The sequence below is a fragment of the Solanum lycopersicum genome, chromosome 3 (assembly GCF_036512215.1).
Source record: "Solanum lycopersicum chromosome 3, SLM_r2.1".
In the NCBI taxonomy this organism is placed as follows: domain Eukaryota; kingdom Viridiplantae; phylum Streptophyta; class Magnoliopsida; order Solanales; family Solanaceae; genus Solanum; species Solanum lycopersicum.
In genome coordinates, this window is record NC_090802.1 from 23,000,466 (window position 1) to 23,027,469 (window position 27,004).

A 27,004-nucleotide genomic window follows, 5' to 3' on the forward strand; every position below is an offset into this window, starting at 1 on the left:
GAGACTTGTCTCTTCATAATCTTTACACTTTCATAGGTGAGTATGTTTTGGTAACATTTAGTTAGGATCATTTGAGATTGGTCTCATCACTTACATTAGTATATTATCATGTTGTCACTACTTTCATCAACTTTAGCACATTTTGCTCATCATAATTACTCACCCCCTATTACATGAATGTTCATTTCATCATATGCCAACGCACTTGAATATTTAGTGTGTTTCACACTCTTTCTTAACCCTTCAAGGATTTCATCATTTAATTGTTCATTTATCATATGCCAAAGTACTTGGACAATTGGTGTGTTTCACACTCTTACTTAACCCTTCTAGGGTTTTATCATTCATTACATACATCTTAGGTTCACTTACTTTTAAACGTATGCTAGATTTATAGGTCTATACATACAAGCACTGTGGCTTCATTCATAGTTCGTTTAAGTGATTCATATCTTTCTTAGATTATGTGGTACAAGACTTATTCATCTTGTCTATATTCCAAGATGTCGGTCTCGATCTAAGTAGGCAGCATTATTTTTGAACATTTAATTCACATATGGCTTATGTATCAATACAAAATATGGGCAACGGAACCCGTTTCTAATCCCTTGGACAACACTTACATTTTTATTTATTTTTGTGTGATCCACACGGCTTTGGTACCCAACGTCGAGCCCCAGAGCCTTCATTTCATTTTTCCTTGATTTCTCCCTTTATTTTTTTCATTCATTGGGACTGAGAGGATGTGGGATCGAACCCCCATAACCCCATTTTATTTTTATTTCCTTGTCTTTAATTTATCTCCTCTTGTCCAAGGGGGTGCGGGTTGGAACCCCCACAACCCCACTTTAATTTTTCTCCTTAATTTCCCTGGATTCTGCCTAGAGGTCGTGGGTTCGATTCCCAAACGCCACAATGTTTTATTTTCTTTTTATTCCTCCTTAAATCTGATTAAGAGGTGGTGGGTTCAAATCCCACTCCTCTCAATTGTTTTTTCATTTTCGGATCAAGGCACATGTGTTTGAATCCCACATTCCACATTCCCTGTTTCTCACATTATTTCAATGATTTTTAACATGGTGAGGTCATGGGTTCGATTCTTTGTGGCCTCACATATTTTAATTCATTTTTACATAGCATTATAATCCCCTTAGCTTGTCCTAAACTCATCAACAAGATGCTGGAAATTTTTACATCCTAGTTTCTCACCTCTTTCACATTAAATGTTTAGACGTTTTAAGTAGTTTTTAGTGAGTTCTTTAGGTGCATTTTCATTGATTCAAATTGCTATTAATTTGAACTCAAATCATTATTTTTACATCACTTTTTAAACAATATTCTGCACATGAAATACAACCATAAAAATATCATTTTTCGAACTTTAATCCAAGAGTGTATATCACGGCTACACATTGCACACACATCATTTAACACTTAATTTTTGAGAACATGCTAAATATTCACATAATTCTAAACAAACATACATAAACATAATCATCATGAAAAGACATTACATCCCTAATTTCTATTGGCTAACATACCTAACCTATGATTCGATGGGAGCTAGTGACAAGGAAATGCAATGAGGAACTACCCTAGTTTCCGGATTAGATTAAACTGAACCTTAAGGGGTCTCTTGGGAAAGGGACCAAGAGATAAGAGAAAACATACCTTTTTTACATTCAAACCTCGACTTTCTTCCCAAAGAACTCCTCCAAACACACATCCAAACTGAAAGCTCAACACAAAATTCGACGGAACATCTTCCTTTTTTGCCTAAGGTTTTTGATTAACTTGTTTGTGTATATTATTCGTGTAAGTTATTCAAGTGGGAAGAACTTTAGTATTTTTTCTTCTCTTGTAGTTGTTTAGGAAGAGAGAATGTGAATGACAAAAGAGAGAATGATCGTGTGTTGAGAGAAAGACGTGAGTAAGGAGAGTTTTCTTAGGATTAGGAGTTTAATTTAGGACTTAGTATATTAAGGTTTAGTGAAATGGTAAAATCTGATTTCCCTTTTATTTTAAATCAACTAATAAATATTAATTAATTAAATTAATTACTAATTTAAATAAAGAAATTTAAATCATTGCTTCCACCTAGATTCGAACCCAGGTGGAGCAAGACTTCACTTCAAAGGAAAATTTTCGACCCTCTCTCCCAAAATACCCCTCCACCATATAAATTAAATAATTTATTAAATATTTAGAGTAATTAAGATAATAACCTTAGCTTTTAAAAAGACGATTCTACCCCTAGATCCTCCAAACTTATGATTTCCCTTTTTTAAATCCGATAAAGACTCATTCGGGTAAATCTTCATATTTTGGAGCCCTACATGACTGGACCCAACCTTTCCTAGATCAACTAACCAAGTTAGTTGGATTGGGTTTCATAGGGGTTCAGAGGTCTGGTTCTACGCGCATTAATCTATGTAAACCCGGTCTAATCGTAGGCATTCTAGATACATTAAGCATTATTTAGCATATCCATTATTTAGGTTTATTACATGTGTATTTTTAACTTAATTGTAGGGTGTGAGTGAGACTTGTCTCACTTCTTTTAACACCTCATACTGGTCTCTTTCATATTTCTTACACATTTAATTATGTTATTACTCACCTTATATTGTTCAATGTCATTTGGTAGCTTTATACCACTCTTTATGAATGTTATAAAATTTGTTCAATGTACTTACTTATATTCATAGTTCAGTTGGAAAGGGTATGTTTGGACTTTTCCTAATGATAGGCATACCTTTGGTTATGAATTCAATGAGTTACATTGGTCATGCTTAATTTGATATGGCTTAGTCATTGACCAATTGTATTACATATTTTTGAAATAATGTTGTATGCCAATTTATTGGCATAGGCCAAACTTTTAATAAACACTTGAACTCTTAACTTTTGACTAACTTATAAGAACAATTCAATTCTTGGTTTGTCCAAGATATGAAGTTTAATTGGCATTTTAGATTTATTTAATAGAGTTAATTCATTATGAAAGTTAGAAATACTTATTCAATGCTATTACTTTCACAAGTTCATGTGGATAGGGTATGTTGGGACTTGTCCCATTGATTGGCATACCATATTTTATGAGTTCATTGATGTATAGATTGGTATGAATGTACATGATTTGGAAGTAATATGATTGGGCATAGTTTTTCTAGCCAATTTGTTGGCATAAATCTTCACTAGTTACTTGTCATAATATTATCACTAGCCATGCCAATTACGACGTAAATACATTATCATAATCTATCATGCTAAACAATCAAACTTTTAACCATAGATTAGCATATGAGAAAGTTCAATGAATACTTATAACAATTTCATCTTCTCTAACACAAGTAGACATTACACACTTTAACGTTCATGTAGATAACACCCAAAGTATATGGATCTAACATGTAGGTTTCAATGAAAATAAATTCATCAAAACATATACTTAATAATAATTTGACACCACATACCAGTAACATGCTCGAAATTCACATCATATAACTTGCAAGAATCGGAAATTGAGAGAACTAGGGAGATGAACATGTGATTCATTAGGAACAACCCTAATTTCGATATTCTTGATTGCAAAAACGTTTGAAAAAACTCTTGGAGAAATAATTCAAGGAAACAAAACCCATACCATATGTAGAATTGAATCTACAAATATCACCTTGCACAAAGCCCTTGAAAGCATACCTTGAAGTCACCTAATAGAACCTTTATCTTTCAATGTTTTTGCTTGGTGCCTTTGAGTCGCGCTTCTAAGTGAATGATCGTGGGTTTTAGGTATTAGGAACTGATTCTGAATAATTAAACTTTAGACTAATTAAATTAATTAATAAATCAGTCAGCTAATTTACTAAAACGCCCCTCATCGATTGACTTGAATTAGAAGAACACTTAAATGAACCGAAATCTTGAAATTGCTTAGTGATTTTGGCTTTGAACAATTAAATTGATAATTTAATTGATAAGGTAACCTAGGGTAATTAATAAAGTACCCCTAAGTTTTTAGGACCATAACCAACCCTTTGGACCATCCTAGGTTAGGTAAAAGGATATTACTTAGTGAGTTACTTATCTAGTGTAAGGATTTCGGTTATCCCATTTAATTAATTAATTAAGTTTTTAATTTAATTAATTAGGTGAACTATGGTAATTACTAAAGCACACGTCAATCTTTAGGACCATAACTAACCCTTTGGACTATCCTAGGTTAGGTAATAGGATGTTTCTTACGTACTTACTTGTCTACTATAAGGATTTCGGTTTTACCAATTAAATTAATTAATTATGTTTCTAATTTAATCAATTAGGTGACGTAGGGTAATTACTAAAGTACCCTTAAGTCGTTAGACCACAACTAATCCCTTGGACCATTCTAGGTTAGGTACTAGGATGTTTCTTGAACTAGTTACTAGGTTAGTGTAACCCGGTTTTGTCTCAGGTTGTCGGGTCCCTTGGTTAGTTTATTTATGTTAGTAATAGGTTAGTTATCTAGTTTGATAAGTTAGTTAAATCCTAGAGTATTCTAGGAAGCTCAGACCCACATGGCTTGACCCCCACATGTGTGCCTGCCCCTAACCGTCCTAACCACCCTATCGAATTCTTGCACACATGGGTTTCCATTGTGTTTGCACATGTGTTGTTGCTCATTTATTGTTGTGTGAACTTTCCTAACTAACTATTCTTGGGGGTTCATTTGTAATGTTTACTTATTTTCCAAAGGATCCTTACTCTGTATTTGGGCACTGCTTAATATACATGCCATTTTTATTGGTCATGTGCTATTGGGCCTAGGCTTGACACTTAGATGCCTCGCACCTAATGGGAAAATACTAAAAAACATTTGTTTTTAGCATAGGGTCTTCATTGTAGGTACATTTCTTGGAAAAACTTTTTAATACATAGAAAATTGGCTAACACACTTTAAGCCAATATTTTCTAATATGCCCAATATTTCTAAATATTTGGCATTGGGATGTCTATTTACCCCCAATACCTATTCTTTGAAACTTAATAGGATCTTCACAAGACGGGTATATTTTTTGAAAGGTTACAGTATCCCCCACTTAGGAACATTCGTCTTCGAATGACATGATATATCATTTTAAATCAAAGAGGGTAAATTTCGAAAACACATTAACATACTTGAAATTTTACTTTTTGTGAATTCTTATTCACACTTACTCTGGATGATGCATCTTACTCAAGCTTTTCTGAAGCTTCATACTTGAGATTGAGGAATTTCTTTTTCAATCACACTTACCTTAATGCACATCACAACTCATTCAACACAAAAATTATGTTTATGCTATATAAAAATAGCAACAGGAATGCAAACATGAACTCATTTTAAATCATATAGTGCATAAGACACACGATTATGGACTCATAGCATCAAATAAACTAATGCAATAATAACTCAGAGTTTCTTAAACAAAAGTAGGCTTAGGAAGAGTATGTATAACATCAAGAACTGAACAATTGAGGGTAACATGATCTCAATCGACTAGTTAAGATCTCCAGTCTTAACGTGTTTTGCCTTAACCTGTTGGCAATTTGGGCACTCCTCCACAACTTATAAATATCTCACATCAAACATTCAAACCAACAGATCTCCTTGAGATCATGATGCATCTTGAAACTCATTCACTATGGACACAGAGTCTATGGAAGCAACTTCATGTTCTAAGTCATATACTCTGACTAAGTGGTATAAATACCCCTTAGATGACATCTATTGTCTTTAAGATGGGAAACTATTTGTCCTGTTTGGATTTGAACTACGCCCTTCCAATTCCAATTCTAACTCATTAGGAAACAAAAACCTTATTACCCTGTTTCGACAGCCTATGACAGCATAACACCTATGGAGCCAATCCATACCAAAAATTATATCAAAGTCAAGCATGATTTATTCTATTAGGTCAGGATAAGTAACTATATCAAGAACATTTATTGGGAAAATCCCTATTTTTTCTTTCATCTCTAATGTTGTCTCTTATGGGAGTACATACTAGAAAAGGTTCATGCGAGATCTCAGGAAGCAAGCCAAATTTACTAGTTACTAAAGGAGTAAAAAAAGGCAAGGTGAATCCTGGATCTAACAATGCATAACCAGGAAGAGAAAAGACATTCAAGGTACTAGTGACCACATAAGCTGAGTTCTCCTGCTCCTCTCTACCTTTCATAGCATAGATACTAAATCTTGTTCCTTATACCAACTCGCCCCTCTCAACATCCTCGTAAAATCTCTTAGTCTGCTAGCCATGGTGCTAGTATATGGGTTCTCCATGGGAGTACCCTCTGTAGTGGTCTGGGCTGTGATAGCCGTGCCTGAGCAGTGATGGGTTGGGTCATATGAACCAATGTTGCTCTAACTTCTCCATCCTTCAACATAGTTGGGTTGACATACACACTTGCACTCCAGCAGCTGGGGCTTGAGGAGGATCTTGGTTGATGCTAGAATGACACAAAATGTCAAAGCCCTACACAACATGATAAAGATAAGAAGTAGGGAATATTCTTAACATAACTTAGTCTCTATGTCGCACAACCATAAGGTAAAAACAATGTAACGTTGTTTTTTTGAGCTTTAGTTCCTAGGTAATTAACCTCATTCTCTAATACCAAGTTTGTCACACCTGGATTCAAGATTCCGAACACAACTAACATTGTTAACCTCTTAGAATTTGCAGAAAGCCTCTACTTAGCTTTCATCACATTCATATACTTACATTTGCAGAAAATTTAGAACTTTTAAAACAGAAGGAAATATACATAGACTTCATATATTTTATACATAGAATTAATATTCTACTAAGCTCAAATTAAAACAACCATCTACAATTGATGAATCAATTCAAAGCAAAAGATCAATATAAAATGTAATAGTTTGCTGAAACGGCCTTAATACAATGCTTTGAAATAAATGTATAAAAAGAAACACTGCGGACAACATCCACTATCTATGTCGTGTAGCATCCTAGAACATCAAAAGGACCTACAAAAGTCTAGAGATCGACAATCCAAACAACTTCGATAAGTCTTTAACCTTATCTATGACCTGCACCTATAAAGATAATAATAGTATAGGGTTAGTACACAGTTGTAATAACTATGTGTGTATGCACACATACACATAAGGACTATGCATAATCAAGGAAAGCTTTTCTTATAAATACATGTCATTTCTGGAAAGTGAAGTCACTAGACTTACCTGATTCGTTGTATATGGATTATGTTATGAATATGAAATATTTTAGTGCATTCAAACAAGATTACTCAATTTCTATATGAACATAATACATTAGAATCATGAGCATAATTTTAAAACAAGTAGAGTGAAGATTTTAAATTTTGATCTCCCCTAACCCGAGAGCTCCCTTTTCATACTTAGTTTATTTTTTAGTGGTTTTCTTCTTCTTGTTGTGTAATTCAATGATCTTCTTTGATCCTATGTTTTACTTACAAGCGCAATGATTCATTGTAGTTTCATACCTTCGATGAATCAAGTAAGTTAGCTGAAGGACTAAGGAAATGATTTAACTACAAATTGGCATGAGATCTTAATAAGCCAATCTTTATTGGTTATTCCTATATGTGTTTAGTTGCATAATATAAGAAATCATTTTAAGAAAATCTTTTTTCTCTATGATAATTTTCATAATAATAGAAGTTGTTACAAGCGAATCTTATATGGCTTTGATCAATTTTATAAAAAAAGAAGTCATTATTGGCTATTCCCATTATTTACTGAAAACTTCATTCGTATCAAACACTGACGATTGATATTATCAAGGTGTTACTTTCTTAGGTCACTTTGAACATAACTCTCTTCTTCTTTCTTTCTTGTTTTCTTAAGGACATCTTCAAAATTAAGTTCATGCGAGATAACATGACATTTAGTGTCTGCCCCACACCAAAAAAGGGGTGATTGACTGATCAAAATGAATCTAAATCATGTTAGCTAACATGAAATCCAGTGTCTGCCCCACACTGAAAAGGGGGGGTCACCGGCTAAAGTGAAACCAAGTTCAGTGTTCTCCCACACGTAAAAGAGGTGGTTCACAGCTAAAGTGAACCGAATAATTTCTTTGAGCATTTAAACGACATATATCATGTGAGCTAAGCATGAAATCCTGTGTCTGCCCCACACCGAAGAGCGGTCGTCACACCGGCCAAAGTGAAATCGTATCATACCTAGCTTGCTTACGTGGAATCCATTTGCTTGTTCCTATGCTGGAAACATACTTCGAAGACTAGGAGATATGCGGAGACTAGTTATCTTCCTTGGTGGTAGCCTATATCATGAGGCTTACATGTGCTGGAACAAGCTCATTTCTAGTGTATTGGTTCTTTGGTAAACTTCTTATTCTTTACATCTTTAAGAGTTTACTCAAACATTATGTTGGATAAGCGGTCTTCCCTTTCTTTATGTTGATGAAATGTGAATTTAACCTGACATTATCATCTTGGTGTTAATGAGACTTGTATTACAATTATTAACACCCTCTTATGTGAGTATCTTTAACATAATTGTCTAGGTGTGAGAGAGGCTTGTCTCACTTCTTTTAATACCTTATTCTTGTCACTTTCATAATTGTTAAACTTTAAATTATGTTATTACTCACCTTATATTGTTCAATGTCATTTGGTAGCTTTATACCACTCTTTATGAATGTTATAAACTTTGTTCAATGTACTTACTTATATTTGTAGTTCATTTGGAAAGGGTATGTTGGGACTTGTCCTGATAATTGGCATACCCTTGGTTATGAATTCAATGAGTTACATTTGTCATGCTTAATTTAATATGGCTTAGTCATTGACCAATTCTAATACATATTTGTTAAATAATGTTGTAGGCCAATTTATTGGCATAAGCAAAACTTTAACTAAACACTTGAACACTTAACCTTTGAATAACTTATAAGAACAATTAAATTCTTAACTTTTCAAAGCTATGAAGTTTAATTGCCATTGTATATTCATTTACTAGATTTGATTCTTTATGAAAGTGATAACTACTTATTCAATGTTGTTACGATCACAAGTTCGTGTGGATAGGGTATGTTGAGACTTGTATCATTGACAAAAATACCCTATTTTATTATTTAATTGATGTAGATATTAGTATGACTATACATGATTTGGAAGTAATATTATTGGCCATAGTTTTGCTAGGCAATTTGTTGGCATAAATCACAATTTCAGTAGTTACTTGTCATAACTTTATCACTAGCCATGCTAATTCCTTCATAAATACATTTTTAATTATCTATAATGTTAAACAATCCAAATTTTACATTTACATTATCATATGAGACAATTTAATGAAAATTTATAAGAATTTCATCTTTTCGAACAGAAGTAGGCATTACAACACTTTAACGTTCATGTAGATAACACCCTAAGTATGCGGATCTAACATGTAGGTTTCATTGGATAATAAAATAATGGAAACATACACATAATAGTCAGTTAAGACCACGTACAAACAACATGATCTAAATTCACATAATACAACTTGCAAGAATCGAAAATCGGGACAACTAGGGAGATGAACAATCGATTCATTGAGAACAACCCTGATTTCGATATTCCTAATTGCAAGAAGGTTTGAAAAGATTCTTAGAGAAATATTTCGTGGATATAAAACCCATAGCTAATGTAGAATTGAATCTACAAAGATCACCTTGCACGAAGCCCTTGAAGGATACCATGAAATCGCCTCAGAGAACCTTTGTCTTTCTACATTTTTGCTTGCTGCCTTTGAGTTCCGTTTGTAAGTGAATAATCGTGGTTTTAAGTCTAAGGAAATTATGTTAAATAATTCAACTTTATACTAATTAAGTTAATTAATAAACCAATTAGTTAATTTACTTAAACACCCCTCCTAGATTGACTAGAATTAGAAGAACACTTGACTTAACCGAAATCTGGGAATTGCATAGTGGTTTTGGTTTTGACTATTTAAATTAATTAATTAAATTTAGAATTTAATTAATTAGTTAACCTATGGTAATTAATAAAGTATCCCTAAGTTTTTAGGACCATTACCAACCCTTTGGAACATCCTAGGTTAGGTACTAGGATGTTTCTTAGTTATTTACTTGTCTAGTGTAAGGATTTCAACTTTCCCATTTGCATTATTAAGTAAGTTTCTAATTTAATTAATTATGTGACCTACGGTAATTAGTAAAGTACCCTTAAGTGTTTAGGACCATAACTAACCCTTTGGATCATCTTAGGTTAGGTACTACAATGTTTCTTAGTTAGTTACTTGTCTAGTGTAAGGATTTCGTATTGAACATTAAAATTAATTAAATAAGTTGCTAATTTAATTAATTAGGTGACCTAGGGTAATTAATAAAGTACCCTTAAGTCTTTTGTACCATAACTAACTCTTTGGACCATCATAGGTTAGTCACTAGGATGTTTCTTGAACTAGTTACTAGGTTAGTGTAACCCAGTTGTGTATCAGGTTGTCGGGTCCCTTGATTAGTTACATAAGTGAGATCCTAGAGTTTTTATTAGGAATATAATCCCTACATGACTTGGACCCCACATGTGCGCCTTTCCCTAGCCGCATTAACCCCCGTAACCAAATTCTTGCACATGTGTTGTTGCTCATATATTTTTATGTGTACTTCCCTAACTAATTATTCTTTCGGTTTAATTTGGAATTTTTACTTATGGTCCCAAATATCCTCACTATGTCCATGGGAACTTCTTAATCTACATGCCCATTTCAATTGGTCATGTGCTATTTTTCCTAGGCTTGACACTTGGATACCTCGCACCCATTGTGCAAATACTAGAAAATATATGTTTTTAGATTAGGGTCTTTATTGCAAGTACATTTCTTGCAGAAGCTTGTTAATACATATAAAATTGAATAACACCCTTTAAGCCAATATTTTTTAATATGCCCAATATTTCTAAATGTTAGGCATTGGGATGCCTATTTACCCCCAATGCCTATTCTTTAAAAGTTAATAGGCTCTTCACTAGATAAGTATATTTTTCTGGAATGTTACAAACACGTTGATATTTACGTAGACGTTGACATTAACATTGACTTTCATGCTTATATTGACGTTTACATTAATGTTAAAGTTGAATTTAACATTCACATTTACTTTGATAATCATGTTAACATTAATGTTGGAGTACACATGAAGTTCAAGTTTATGTTGACATTGACGTTGAAGTTGATGTTCATGTTGACATTTATATCGATGTGCACGATCACATAGATGTTTACATAGACATTCACATTGAAATTGACCTTCATGTTAATGTTGACATTCACGTTGACGTTCACATTTACGTTGATGTTCACATTTGATGTTCATGTCGACATTGAAATTCACGTTAACATTCACGTTGATGTTCACGTTTGCATTGATGTTTATGTTATCGTTCACATTGTTGTTGACATTGACGTTCACACTGATGTTTACATTTAAATTGATGTTGACGTTCACATTGATATTGACATTCACATTAACGTTTACATTAAGATTCACGTTGACATTCACTTTTATGCTGATGTTGACACTAACTATGAAGTTCATGTTCACGTTTACGTTTATGTTGACATTTATGTTGACATGGATATTAGTGTTGACTTTCATGTTTATATTAACATTTACATTCACATTGACAATCAAGTTTGCGTTTACCAAAATATTGATGTTTATATTGACGTTGACATTAACCTTGACGTTCATGTTGACATTGAAGTTTTTGTTGACACTAACATTAACAATAACGTTAACATTGATGTTGACGTGTACATTGACGTTAACATTGATGATGATGTTGATGTTCACTTTTATGTTCACGTATATGTTATTATGATGTTTATGTTCATATTGATGTTGTAGTTGATGTTCATATTGACATTAAGGTTGACGTTTTCGCTAGCATTCACGTTTACATTGATGTTTGTATTAACATTCACGTTGACATTAATGTTGACGATCACATTCACGTTGATGTTTATGTTGACGTTCACATTTATTTTCATGTTGATGTTTACGTTGATGTTGACGTTTACGTTGACGCTAATGTTTACATTTATGTTGATATTCATATTTATCCTAACATTTGCATTGACGTCTGTGTTAACGTTCACATTGATGTTGACGTTCACATTCACGCTGACATTTATGGCTATGTTATTAATGAGCTTGACATTAACGTTCACTTTGATGTTGGCGTTGACGTTAATATTGATATTCACATTCACATTGATGTCTACGTTGACTTTCACGTTGATTTTCATGTTAACATTCATATTGACGTTCACGTTGACATTAACAGTGACATTGAAATTGACATTGATGTTGACTTTGATGTTAATGTTGATGTCCTTTATATTGTTCACGTTCACATTTACGTTGACATTGACGTTCACACTAACTTTCCAGTTGACATTTACGTTTATATTCCTATTGAAGTTCATACATAAGTTCATGCTTACATTAACGTTAACGTTAATGTTAACATTCACATTAACGTTAATTTTTCTGTTGACATTTATATTTATATTGATGTTGATGATCACATTCACATTTATCATGACATTGACATTTATATGGACGTTGACATTAACATTGACGTTGATGTTCATAATAATGTTTACATTGATATTGACGTTCATACTGACGTTGACATTTATGTTGATGTTGAGATAAACGTTCACGTTAACTTTGATATTGACGTTTACATTTACGTTTATATTCACGTTGATGTTGATGTTCACATTAATATTTATGTTCATGTTGACATTTATTTTTACGTTGTTATTTACGTTGATGATGACGATAAGTTTTGCATTTACCAAATTTTTGACATTACATGGATGTTGATGTTTATGTTGACATTGACATTGCTGTTCATGTTGATATTAACATTTACATTGATGCTGAAGTTGACTTTAGCATTCACGTTTACATTGACGTTATTGTTGAAGTTGATGTTTACATTCACATTTACTTTGACAATCACATTGGAGTGACGTTTGTATACATGTGATATTCACGTTTACGTTGATATTGACATTCACATTCACGTTGATATTTATATAGACGTTCATGTTCATGTTGATGTTAACATTCATGTTCACATAAATATTGACGTAGACGTTGACATTGACGTTCATGTTCATGTTGACATTCACATTGACATTGACATTCACGTTGAAGTTTACATTGACGTTCACGTTGACATTGACATTCATGTTAACTTTCACGTCAATATTCACATTGACATTCACGTTAACATTCATGTTGACGCTAGCGTTCACATTTATGTTGACATTCATATTTACATTGATGTTTACATTAACCTTGACAATAACGTTCACATTGATGTTTATGTTGATGTTTATATTTATATTTGTGTTGATGTTTACGTTGATGTTCACATTGATGGTGATGTATACATTCACGTTAACGTTGATGTCACATTGATGTTTATGTTTACATTGACGTTCATGTTTACATTGACGTTTATATTTACATTGACGTTTACATTCACGTTAACATTGATGTTGAACTTGACATTCATGTTAACGTTTACGTTCAAGTTCACGTTAACATTGATATTGACATTGACATTCATGCTGACATTGACATTGACGTTCATGTTGATGTTGATGTTGATGTCAATGTTGATGTTGACATCAACGTTGATGTTGACGTTCAAATTTAATGTTCACATTGACGTTGATTTTTAACATTTATATTCATATTTACATTGATGACAATTTAGATATTGACATTGTCATTGATGTTGTCATTGACTTTGACATTAACATTGACGTTGGTGATGATGTTAGGTTCACATTAACGTTGACATTAATGTTGATGTTCACATTGATATTGACATTAACATTCACGTTGATGTTTACATTCACGTTTAGTCTGAGGTTTACATTTACATTTTAAGTTCACGTTTAAAATTACAATTGATGTTGACGTTCACACTGATGGTTATATTTATGTTGATACTGATGTTATATTGATGTTCACATTCATGTTACTGTTGACGTTGACATCCATATTTTCATTGATGTTTTTGTTCACGTTTATGTTGACATTGATGACACGTTCACATTTACGTTGACATTGTCATTGATGTTGATGTACACATTGACGTTTATTTTTGCATAAATATTTACATTTTTGTTAATGTTCTCGTTGATGTTGATATTGACGTTGATGTTCATGCTGATGTTCATATTGATCTTGACGATGGCATTGACTTTGGTGATGAGATTGTCATAGACATTGACATTGATGTTCAGTTGACTTTGATGTTTACATTGACGTTTACATTGACGTTGACATTGACGTTCACATTGACATTTGTGTTGATGTTGACGTTTACATTTATTTTGATGTTTACGTTTATGTTGACTTTCAAATTGACGTTGACATTAAAATTTGTGTTAATGTTCACTATAACATTTACGTTTACACTGACGTTGATGTTTATATTGATATTCATATTGACATTCACGGTTACATTGATGTTTAAGTTATCTTTCACATTGACATTAACGTTAATGTTCACGTTGACGTTCACGTTCACATTACGTTCATGTTAATGTTCATATGGACGTTCATGTTCATGTTGACATTCGCGGTGATATTTACTTTGGCGTTCATATTGATGTTGATGTTACTGCTCACGTTGACATTCACTTTGACGTTGCGGTTGATGGTCACGTTCACGCTGATGTTCATATTAACATTCATGTTGACATTGATGTTGAAGTTCACGTTGATGTTTATGTTGACGTTCACATTTACGTTTAATATTTATGTTGACGTTCACGTTTATGCTGAAGTTTATTTTGCTGTTGATATTTACGTTCAGGTTGACATTGACATTAACGTTTATGTTCATGTTGACAGTTACGTTGTTTTTCACATTGACGTTCAGATTAATGTTTATGTTGACGTTCACATTGACATTAACGTTGGCATTGACGTTCACTTTGATGTTGATGTTGAAATTTATGTTGACATTCACGTAGAACATTTCGTTGAAGTTGACATTCACGTTCATATTTACGTTGATGTTGACATTCACATTCACATTCATGTGAACGTTAACATTCGTGTTGACATTGAAATTCACGCTGACATTTTCTTTTATTTTCCCATTGACTTTTAAAAATATGTTCACATTTATGTTAATGTTAAGGTTATACGTTAACATTCAGGTTTATGTTGACGTTCACATTGATGTTAATGTTGACATATAGTATAACGTTCACATTCATATTGAAATTCACACTGATATTGACATTGACGTTGACGTTTATATTTATGTTGATGTTTATGTTTATGTTGACGTTCACTCTAATGTTTACGTGTATGTTGATGTTAACATTTATGTTGACGTTTACGTTGATGTTCATATTAACATTGATATGGATGTGGATGTTTATACTATCATTTATATTTACATTGACGTTACATTAATGTTCATGTTAACGTTCACATTGACATTCATTTTTATGCTGATGTTACATTTACGTTTACATTTATGTTGACAGTCAAATTCATGTTTACCAATATGTTGATGTTTACGTTGACGTTTATGCTGATTGTTGTTTAATTGATACTGATGTTGACTTTAACATTCACGTTAATATTTACGTTCATGTTGATGTTGATGTTTACATTCATATTTACATTGACGATCACGTTGATGTTGACACTCTTGTTGATGTTTACATTTACGTTGGTGTACACATTGACGTTTACATTTACATTGACATTGACATTGATGTTGATGTGTACGTGGATATTGACGTTGATGCTGACGTTCATATTAACGTTTACATTGATGTGGAAATTCATACTAACGTTGAAATTAATATTGACGTTGACGTTCACATTGAAATTCACATTGATGTTCATATTTATATTTATATTCACGTTCACATTCATAATGATGTTGATGTTCACGTTGACATTGATGTTTATGTTGACATTTATGTTTATCTTCGTATTGATGTTGAGAATAACTTTTGCATTTACCAACACGTTAACGTTTACATGGATATTGACGTTGACATTGACATTGATGTTCATGCAGATATTTACACTTATGTTGATGTTGACATTAACTTTAACATTCACGTTGATGTTGACATTGATGTTGATATTCTTGTTGAAGTTGACGTTGACATTTATGTTAATATTTACTTTGATGATCACGTTAATGTTGAGGTTTACATTGAAGTTGGTGTAAACATGACGTTAACGTTCACGTTGATTTTCATGACCGAAGTCTAGACTCTAAATGAGACCAATGTCGTTGAACTCTCAGAGGTTGCAGACAAGCCTACTTACGTCATTCTTACTTCGTTTAGGTTAATTTTAGAGGAAAATTTGAAACTTTTTATTTCTTAAAATACATACTAATCAATATATTAGATTCATAATTGTTCACCATCAACCATCTAACCTTAATATCATTAAATAAAGGAAATAGTTTAATATAGCATTACATGTATACTTACAAAAATGACACCGTTACATGTCTGAACAAAAGCGAAAAGAAACGCTAGTTGAACATACTCCTCTAGATCAATCCTATAACTAAACTAGAATATAATGGGCAAGCATCCTTGAAAGCATGAAGGCCTACCAAGTCCAAAAGAAGGCTCCACGTCCGGATTGTTTCAACGTCAACCAGTAGCTCTAGCGTCCACCTGCACCTAAAATTGCATAGTCGTATAGGGTTAGTAAATACATGTACTAAGTATTGGTATATGCAAGCACACACCAAGGACATGAATGAGTAAGAATAGCTCTTTCCTAACCACATGGTTATGGAAAATCAAGTCAGTAGACTTTCCAAATTGGTATTAGGAAATTTAGTGAGCTTTCTAAATTTGGATTAGGAAAGTGAGGGAACTTTCCAAATTTGGATTAGGAAACTCATGCCATGAGACTAACATGCATAATCATACTTATCATTTTGCACACAGCACACAACATCGTACACATAGAACATATCGTAATTCATATAACACATAACGATGTTCAAATCATTTATTTTTATGTCATGAGACCTTGGAATCATGAACTTGACATTAAGACTTCCCAAAATGAGGGCTCAACATATTGGACCTCACCTAGGACTTCTGCTTTAGCAAACACAAAGTCTGCTTATTTCATTGATATGTACTTCTTTTCATTTCATTCATGGGCCTGTGTAAACACCACCTATACCTACGATGTAGTTTAAGACTTTCATCGAATTTATTGTGCAATAACCTAGAATGACCTTATATCATTACTTGAGTCTAAATCGCTTCTTGATTATCCTATCTTAACACCTTTGGTAACATTATTTATTATGAGCATCATCTGAGATGGCCTTATTTATTCATTGGGAAAATGAACTTTAACCGACATAAATCATGTGAAAATCATGAAATCTAGTTTCATTAAGCCCCACACTGAAAAAGAGGGGGAATCACCGGCCAAAGTTACCCAAAACATGCTAGCATACATGGGAATTGAACCCCGCCAGATCCATATATTGGCAGTATAGGTTATAAGACTAGGAGATATAAGGAGACCCATACCCGACATGCCGGACAATCTCATATCATATGAGTTACGTGAACCTCCGCGCTTCCCGATAAAAGGCATCACCGCTCATACCTAGTCTATCAGTGCTCAGTATAATTTTCCATTACATTCAACTCATACGTCATGGAAGTTGGCTTCTATTATAAGGTCATCATAGATCAATAAATTATTTCTCATATCATCATTAGTATTAAGTGTGTTAATCTAATACTTTCATTAGAGTGTTCATAGAGACTGATCTCTTCATTAAATTTACACTCTCATAGGTGAGTGCATTTTGGTGACATTTTCTTAGGCTCATTTGAGATCACTCTCATATTTTACATAAGCCTTATATCATTTTGTCACCACATTAATAAACATTAACAAATTTGCTCTTCATAATTACTCACCCCTTTTTACGTGACTGTTCATTTCATCATATGCCAATACACATGGCCATTTGTGTGTTTCACATTCATACTTAACCCTTATAGAGTTTCATCATTTCATTACATAATAATAATTTCATCGTATGATAATGCACTTGGCCATTTAGTGTGTTTTACACTCATACTTAACCCTTCTAGGGTTACATCATTTCACTACATACATCTTAGGTTCACTTATTTTTAAACGTATGCTAGACTTATGGGTCTATATATCAAGCCATGAGGCTTCATTAATAGTTTGCTTATGTGATTTATACCTTCCTAAGATTACGTAGTACAAGACTTATGCATCTTGTATGTATGCCAAGATCTCAATTTCGATCTAAGTAAGCAACATTATTCTTGACGATTTGAATCACGTATGACTTATGCATCTATACGGAATTTGGGCAAGGGAACCCAATTTTGAATCCCTTAAACAACACTTACATTTTTTTCATTTATTGTATTTTTGTCAACATGACATTGGGACCCTAGATTGAGCCTCAACATCAACATTACCTCTGTATTTTTTCTCCTTTGAATTACCTCTTACTTAGCCGAGGGGTTCTGGGATCAAACCCCCACAACCCCTTTTATTTTATTTTTTTAATCTATTTCTCCTTGTCTATTTTTATTTGACTATGAGGTTGTGGGATCAAACCCTCACATCCTGTCTTTATTTTTCATTTATTCTTCTCCTTAAATTTGCCTAAGAGGTCGTGGTTTCTGTTCCCAAATGCCTCCCCCTTTATTTTTATTTTATTCTCCTCCTTACATCTTTCTAAGAGGTCGTATGTTCGATTACCACACGCCTCCCCCTTTATTTTTCTTTTATTTACCTCCTTAATCTGCCTAAGAGGTCTTGGGTTCGATTCCCGCATGCCTCCCCCTTTAGTTTTCTTGTATTCTCCTCCCTAATATGCCTAAGAGATCGTGGGTTCCATTGCACACCTCCCCCTTTAGTTTTCTTGTATTCTCCTCCTTAAATATGATTGAGAGGTGGTGTGTTTGAATCCCACTCCTCTCATTTCTTATTTTTTTCTTTTAAGTTACATTTTCCAGCCAATTCCATGGTGCGAATCCCCTTCAACACATTTGTTTTTACTTCTTTAGTTTCATGGTTTTTAACATGGTGAGGTCACGGGTTCAATCCTCCATGACCTGAATTGTTTTGATTCATTTTTTTCATCATTTTGAACCCTCTTTGCGGATCGAAATGCATCACTAGAAGCTGGAAATTTTCTTTTAATTTTTCAGCATTCTTTCATTAAGTTACACCTCAGTTCTTAGGGGAATTTTGTGGTGCATTTAGAACGTTTTAGGTGCATATCAATGGATTCGTTTAGTCAAGATCTTATCTCTCAAATCAGCTACATTTCAACTAATATGAACATCACATTTACATAAACATGTGTACATGAAATATAAAGAACTATCATGTCAGTTTAAGTCCTAAACCATGAACAATAGCCACGACAACATACATACACACGTAGTTACATTTTTGGAAACATCAACATAATTCACATAATTCCAAACATCCATATAAACACATAATCATCACAAAAACACGTTTAATCCCTAGTTTTCTACCAGCAAAAATAACCAACCTATAATTCAATGGGAGCTAGTGAAAGGGACATGCGACAGGGAACAATCCTAATTTTTGGAATAGATTCGTTTGAACCTTAGGGGATCTCTTGGGAATGGGAAATAGAGAAAAGAGAATCCTTATCTTTTTGACATTAAACTCTTGACATTCTGCCCAAAAACTTCAACCAAGAACACGTCTATGCCTCCTCAATATCAACTCCACTTGAATGACAACCTCCCTTAGCCTCATGTGCGATTAACGTTTGTTTTCTTGTGATTTTGTGTGATTTATTCAAGTGTGAATAACTTGGGTTATTTTTCTGCTTTTGTGCCTTATTTTGGCGTAAAAAATATGTGAGAACTAATAAGCGAGATTGAGCGTGCGAGTGGAGTGATAAACGTGAGAGAGTGGGAGGTTTAGCGGGCTTATGAGTCTGGTTTTATGACTTAGTCAATAAGGTTTTGTTTATTTAATAAAAATCAGACTTTTATTTTTTTAAATCAGAAAATTAATATTAATTATTAATTAATAATTAATTATATTAATTCAATAGATTAAAAAAATCACTTTAATTAATTGCTTCAACTTAGGTTCGAACCCGGGTGGAGAAAGACTTCACTTCAAGAGCTTAGTTTCGGCCCTCTATTCCCAAATTACCCATCCACCTTATTAATTTAATAATTAATTATATATTAAGGGTAATTATGATACAACCCTTATCCTGGAAAAAGTCCATTTTACCCCTAGATCCTCCAAACCTAAGATTTTCCCTTTTTAAGTCCGATAAAGAATCATACGAGTAAATATTCATATTCGCGAGCCATAAATGGTTGTAAACAAACTTTCCATGATAAGCTAACTCCCCAAGTTAGTTGTCTTGGATGTAGCAAGGATTTTTTGGTCTGGTTCTACGTGCATCAATTCGTGTGAACCTTGGTCTAATCATAGGCATTCTTGACACATTAAGCATTCTTATCTAATCCTTTTTTAGGGTTGTTACATTATCCCCCCCCCTTAGGAACATTCGTCCCCAAATGACACTAATCTTTACTAATAATAAGTAAGTCATCTATAGAATGTATGCACATAGAGGTACTTCAATACTCCCCATTAGTGAAAATCAGATTCACATATTAACATGATGGTGCATATTCTTGAAACCTACTAGTAGCTTCACATTAATAGACTAAGGAACTCTTTCCTAAACTAGTCTCAATAAATCATACAACATAAGTAAACATGTAACTCATACAAATCAACAACCAACATAATTTCTCAAGCATATTTACCTCATACTAGTGCATAAACTCCAAACATAGTAAAATACCTGAAGGACTAATTAATTCTACTCACCCGAGACTTCACTAGAGGTGCCTTCCCTTGCACCCCTAGACTTGAGTGCGAAGAACCGTTGACTCTTTGGATCCTCTTCACTAGGACCATTAAACATAACCCTCTCCTTCCCTTGTTCTTGACTTATAAAAATCGTATAATCCATCACCATGTGACCTGGTTTGGCACAACTGTAACAAGTGTTAGTTCTCATAATACACCGTCCTCCATATAATTTTCCACACTTCCTTCAAGGTGGTCTCTCCTAAGGTGTATCTACTTCATTGTTTCTCTTAACTCTGGAATCGAAATTACTATTATAGCGACCCTTTGATGAACTTGACTCCCCTTGGTGGGAGAGTCCCTTTATAAACCTGGGCTTATTTCTTATTTCAGTTCTACTCTTCCTTGAAAAATTCTCCTCATCTTGTTTATACATTTTCATTGCCCTAGTGTGATTCCTCTTCCTACTTTTTTTTCCACTTGTTGGACATGTACCATAAGCCTGGAAAGGTCCATGCTATCATGCATCATAGTTTCCCTACACTCCTCCTCGAGATCCTCAATAATCCTAGATCCTGTGTAAATGGGAGGATTCATCCTCATGAAGTCCCTTAATATGTTAGACATGGTGCTGGCAGGTGGGTTCTCCTTGGGAACACCTTGTTGGTCCGCTTGGGCTGTCATAGCCTGAGTTTGTAAAGTGATGGCTTGGGACACCCGTACCAAGGATGTACGCACTTCTCCATTTTCCAATCCAGTTGGGTTAACAGGCATCTCCATTACAACAGCTGGGGCCTAGGGAAGAACTTGATTTACCCTAGTACTTGCTCCTCCAATCACTCCGCCTGTGTTTCTCCTAGTATTCAGGTTTCTGAATATCAAGAGTTAATGTTAGATACTCTCTTAACACCAAGAAATTCAACATTAGAGAAGGCACGATAATATTAGAAGAAGGTAAATTTTCTACGCATCATGTAGTCTCTAATCGAGGATAGTGGTACACTTCACTATCATGACTTAGAAACTACTCAATGTTGTTAATGTAAACTTATTATCCTCAGAATTTAACCTAGCGCTCTGATACAAACTTTGTCACGATCAGAGTCTAGACCCTAGACGAGAGCGGCGTTGTTGACCTCTCAGAGGTCACAGACAAGCCTACTTACACCATTATTATTTCGTCTAGGTTAATTTTATCAGAAAATTTTGAAACTCTTTGTTTCTTAACATACATTCTAATCAATATATTTGATTCATAGTTGTTCACCATCATCCATCTAACATTAATATCATCAAAATGAAATAGTTTAATATAACATTTAATTTATACTTGCAAAAATGGCAGCAATACAATGTCTGAACAAAAGTTGAAAGGAACGCTAGTAGTACATACTCTGCTAGATCAATCCTATAACTAACCTAGAATATAATGGGCAAGCATCCTCGAAAGCATGAGGGCTGATACTATCCAGACGTGGAGCATTCATCCGAACATGGTAGGCCTTCATACTTTTGAGGATGCTTGTCAATTATATTCTAGCTTAGTTATAGGAATGAGCTAGTGGAGTATGATCCACTAGCGTTTATTTCCGCTTTTGTTCAAACACTGTATTGGTACAATTTTGGAAAGTATACATTAAACTCTATGTAAGACTATTTCTTTCGTTTGATGATCTTAATGTTAGATGGTTGATTGTGAACAATAATGAATATAATATAATGATTAGTATGTATGTTAAAGAATAAAAAGTTTCAAATTTTTTTCTAAAATTAACATAGACGAAGTAAGAATGACGTAATTAGGATTGTCTGTGACCTCTGAGAGGTCAACGACACCGGTCTCATCTGGGGTCTAGACTCTTTTCATGACAAAGTGGCACCTAACATTGTAGGGTTGTATAGGGTTAGTACACACTTGTACTAAGTATGGGTATATGCAAGCACACACCAAGTACATACATGAGTAAAAATAGCTCTTTCCTAACAAAATGGTTATGGAAAATCAAGTCAGTGGTCTTGCCAAAATGGTATTAGGAGAGTTAGTGAGCTTTACAAATTTATATTAGAAAAGTGAGTGAAGTTTCCAAATTTGGATTAGGAAATTCATGCCATTAAAGCAACATGCATCATCATACTTATCATGTTACACACAACACATAACATTGTACACATAGCACATATCATAATTCATATAACACAACGTTGTTCATATCATTTATTCGTATGCCATGAGACCTTGGAATCATGGACTTGACATTAAGACTTCCCAAAATGAGGGCTCAACATTTTGGACCTCAATTAGGATGTCTGGTTTAGCAAACACAAAGTCTGCTAATTTCATTCATATGTACTTCTTTTTATTTCATTCATGGGCTAGTGTACACAGCAACTATACCTAGGATGTAGTTTAAGAATTTCATCAAATTTATTGTGCAATGACTAATAATGACCTAATGTAATTACTTGAGTATAACTCACCTCTTGATTATCTTAGCATAACACCTTTGGTATCATTCATTTCATTATGTGTATCATTTGAGGCTGGCCTTATTCATTTATTGGGAATTTTAACTTTAACTGACATATATCATGTGAGCATCATGAAATCCAGTGTCATTTAACCCCATACCGGAGAGAGGTGGAATCATCAGCCAAAGTGACCCAAAATATGCTAGCATACATGGGAATTGAGCCCCGCCAGATCCCTATATTGACAATATAGGTTCGAAGACTAGGAGATATTAGGATACCATACCCGGCTTGCTAGACAGTCCCATCTCATGAGAGTTACGTGAACCTCCACCCTTCCCAAAAGAACCAATCACCTCTTACATCTAGTCTATCAGTGCTAAGTATAAAGCTCGATTACATGCAAATCATATGTCATGGAAGATGGCTTCTAGTATGAGGACATCATAGCTCAATAGATGATTTCTCATTTTATCATAAGTATTAAGTGTGTTAATCTCAATACTTTCATTAGAGTGTTCATAGATACTGGTATCTTCATTAACTTTGCACTGTCATAGGTGAGTACATTTTGGTAACATTTACTTAGGCTCATTTGAGATTGCTCTCATCTTTTACATTAGCCTAATATTATGTTGTCACCACATTCATCAACATTAGCACATTTGTTCTTCATAATTACTCACCCCTTTTTACCTGAATGTTCATTTCATCATATGCGAATGTATTTGGCAATTTTTGTCTTTTACAGTCTTACTTAACCCTTCTAGGTTTTCATCATTTCATTACATAATAATCATTTCATCGTATTCCTATGCACTTGGTCATTTAGTGTTTTTTACACTCGTACTTAACCCTTCTAGGGTAACATCATTCATTACATACATCTTAGGTTCACTTATTTTTACACGTATGCTAGACTTATGGGTCTATACATAAAAGTCATGACGCTTCATTCATAGTTCATTTAAGTGATTCATATCTTCCTAAGATTAAATGGTACAAGCGTTATACATGTTGTATGTATGACAACATCTCGATTTCAATCTTAGTAGGCAGCATTATTATTGAAGATTTAATTAACATATGACTTATCCATCTATACGTAATGTGGGAAAGGGAACCCAATTTTGAATCCCTTAGAGAATATTTACTTTTTTTTAATTTATTGTAGTTTGGTCACCATGACATTGGGACCTAGATCGAGCCCCAACATCAACGTTTCTTCTTTATTTTTTCTCCTTTGAATTACCTCTTACTTGGTTGACGGGTTGTGGGATCAAATTCCCACAACCCTTTTTTTAAATCTATTTCTCCTTGTCTACTTCGAGTTGACTATGAGGATGTGGGATCAAACCCCCACAACCTCTCTTTATTTTTCTTTTATTCTCCTCCTTAAATTTGCCTTAGATGTCGTGTGTTCAATTCCCACACGCCTCCCTCTATTTTTCTTTTATTCTTCTCCTTATTCTTCCTAAGAGGTCATGGGTTCGATTCCCACATGCCTTTCCTTTTATTTTCTTTTATTCAACTCCTTAATCTGCCTAATAGGTCGTGGGTTCGATTCCCCCCACCCCCCTTAGTTTTCTTTTATTCTCTTACTTAATTTTTTTGAAGAGGTCGTGGGTTCAATTTCCACACGCCTCCCCCTTTATTTTTATTTTATTCTCCTACTTAAATCTGATTAAGAGGTGGTGGGTTCGAATCCCACTCCTCTCATTTCTTATTTTTTCTTTTAAGTTACATTTTCCATCAAATACCATGGTTCAAATCCCCTTCACCACATTTGTTTTTATTTCTTTATTTTCATGGTTTTTAACATGGTGAGTTCACGGGTTCAATCCTCCATGACCTCATTTGTTTTAATTCACAGAAATTTATCACTAGAAGCTGGAAATTTTCTTTTAATTTTCCAGCATCCTTTCATCAAGTTACACCTTAGTTCTTAGGGGATTTCGAAGTGCATTTAGAACGTTTCAGGTGCGTCTTATGGATTCGTTTAGACAAGAGATTGATTATCCCTCAAATCAGCCACATTTCAATTTATATGAACATCACATTTACATCAACATGTGTACATGAAAGATAAAAAACTATCATGCCATTTCAAGTCCTAAACCATGAACAATATCCACAACAACACACATACACACGTAGTTATACTTTCGGAAACATCAACATAAGTCACATAATTCCAAACATACATATAAACACACAATCATCATGAAAACACGTTTCATCCCTAGTTTTCTATCAGCAAACATAACAAACCTATGATTCAATGGGAGCTAGTGACAGGGACATGCAATGGGGAACAATCTTAGTTTTTGGAATAGATTCGTCGGAACCTTAAGGGGTCTCTTGGGAAAAGGACCAAGAGAGAAGAGAACCCGTACCTGTTTGACGTTAAAATATTTAATTTCTGCCCTAAAACTTTACCAAAAAACACGTCTAATGCTCCTCAATATCAACTCCACTCGAATGACAACCTCCTTTAGTCTAGTGTGCGATTAACGTTTGTGTTTTTGTGATTTTGTGTGATTTCTTCAAGTGTGAAGGGCTTGGTTTAATTTCTGCCTTTTAATCTTATTTTGTCAGGAAAAATACGTGAGAAATAATAAGAGAGATTAAGCGTGAGAGTGAAGAGATCAATGTGAGAGAGTGGGAGTTGTAGGAGGCTTAGGATTCTAGTTTTAGGACTTAGTCAATATGGTTTTGTTAATTAAATAAAAATCCAATTTTAATTTTATTTTGAATCAGCTAATTAATATTAATTATTACTTTATTACATTAATTCAATAGCTTTAAAAAATCATTTTAATTGATTGCTTGCACCTAAGCTCGAACCCAGGTGGAGCATGACTTCACTTCAAGAACCCAATTTCCCTCCACTCTCCCCTAAATACACATACACCTTATTAATTAAATAATAAATTATATATTTAGGGTAATTACGATACTACCTTTAGCCTGTAAAAAGACCATTTTACCCCGAGACCCTCCAAACCTATGATTTTCCCTTTTTAAGTATGGTAAAGATTCCTTCGAGTAAATCTTCTTATTTGGGAGCCCTACATGGTTGGAACACACCTTTCCAATATCAACTAACTTCCCAAGTTAGTTGTTTTGGCTGTAGCAAGGGTTCCGAGGTCTAGGTTTACGCACATCAATCCGTCTGAATCCTGGTCTAATCATAGGAATTCTTGACATACTAAGAATTTTTTATCTTATCCATTTTTACATTTGTTACATTGATATTGATGTTGATGTTGACATTCATGATAATGTATACATTGATATAGACGTTGACATTGATGTTCACGTTCATGTTGACATCGATAAGTGTCCATCGACGCCTCCCCGTCGATGGTGCATTGGTGGACTGACGAGGCATCATTTGACCTCGTCGATTGACAGTGCCAATGTAGTGTCTCGATAGCCTTTGGGTCGTTCTTGCGGGCCTCTTTCTTGGCCCTTGGGAATTCATACCCGGACGTTTCCAACATAAATATACACCTTAACATGTTGAATACCTTCCATGCAAGTTACAC

General features: G+C 33.9%; 3 protein-coding genes across 3 annotated transcripts; all 3 read left to right on the forward strand.

Annotated features, from left to right (window-relative positions):
• Positions 1-11,627: 11,627 nt before the first annotated feature.
• On the forward strand, positions 11,628-12,490 carry LOC138347481 (uncharacterized). The gene is made up of 2 exons (XM_069295775.1): positions 11,628-11,861; positions 11,927-12,490. Exons 1-2 carry the CDS (start codon positions 11,628-11,630, stop codon positions 12,488-12,490), a joined length of 798 nt encoding a protein of 265 aa, XP_069151876.1.
• A 389-nt stretch (positions 12,491-12,879) lies between these two features.
• Positions 12,880-14,562, forward strand: LOC138347482 (uncharacterized). Its single transcript, XM_069295776.1, has 3 exons — positions 12,880-12,961; positions 13,110-13,454; positions 14,330-14,562. Exons 1-3 carry the CDS (start codon positions 12,880-12,882, stop codon positions 14,560-14,562), a joined length of 660 nt encoding a protein of 219 aa, XP_069151877.1.
• Positions 14,563-14,639: 77 nt separating this feature from the next.
• On the forward strand, positions 14,640-16,334 carry LOC138347483 (uncharacterized). The gene is made up of 4 exons (XM_069295777.1): positions 14,640-14,807; positions 14,905-15,138; positions 15,296-15,405; positions 15,590-16,334. The coding sequence occupies exons 1-4, from the start codon at positions 14,640-14,642 to the stop codon at positions 16,332-16,334; spliced, it is 1,257 nt and encodes a 418-aa protein (XP_069151878.1).
• Positions 16,335-27,004: the final 10,670 nt, after the last annotated feature.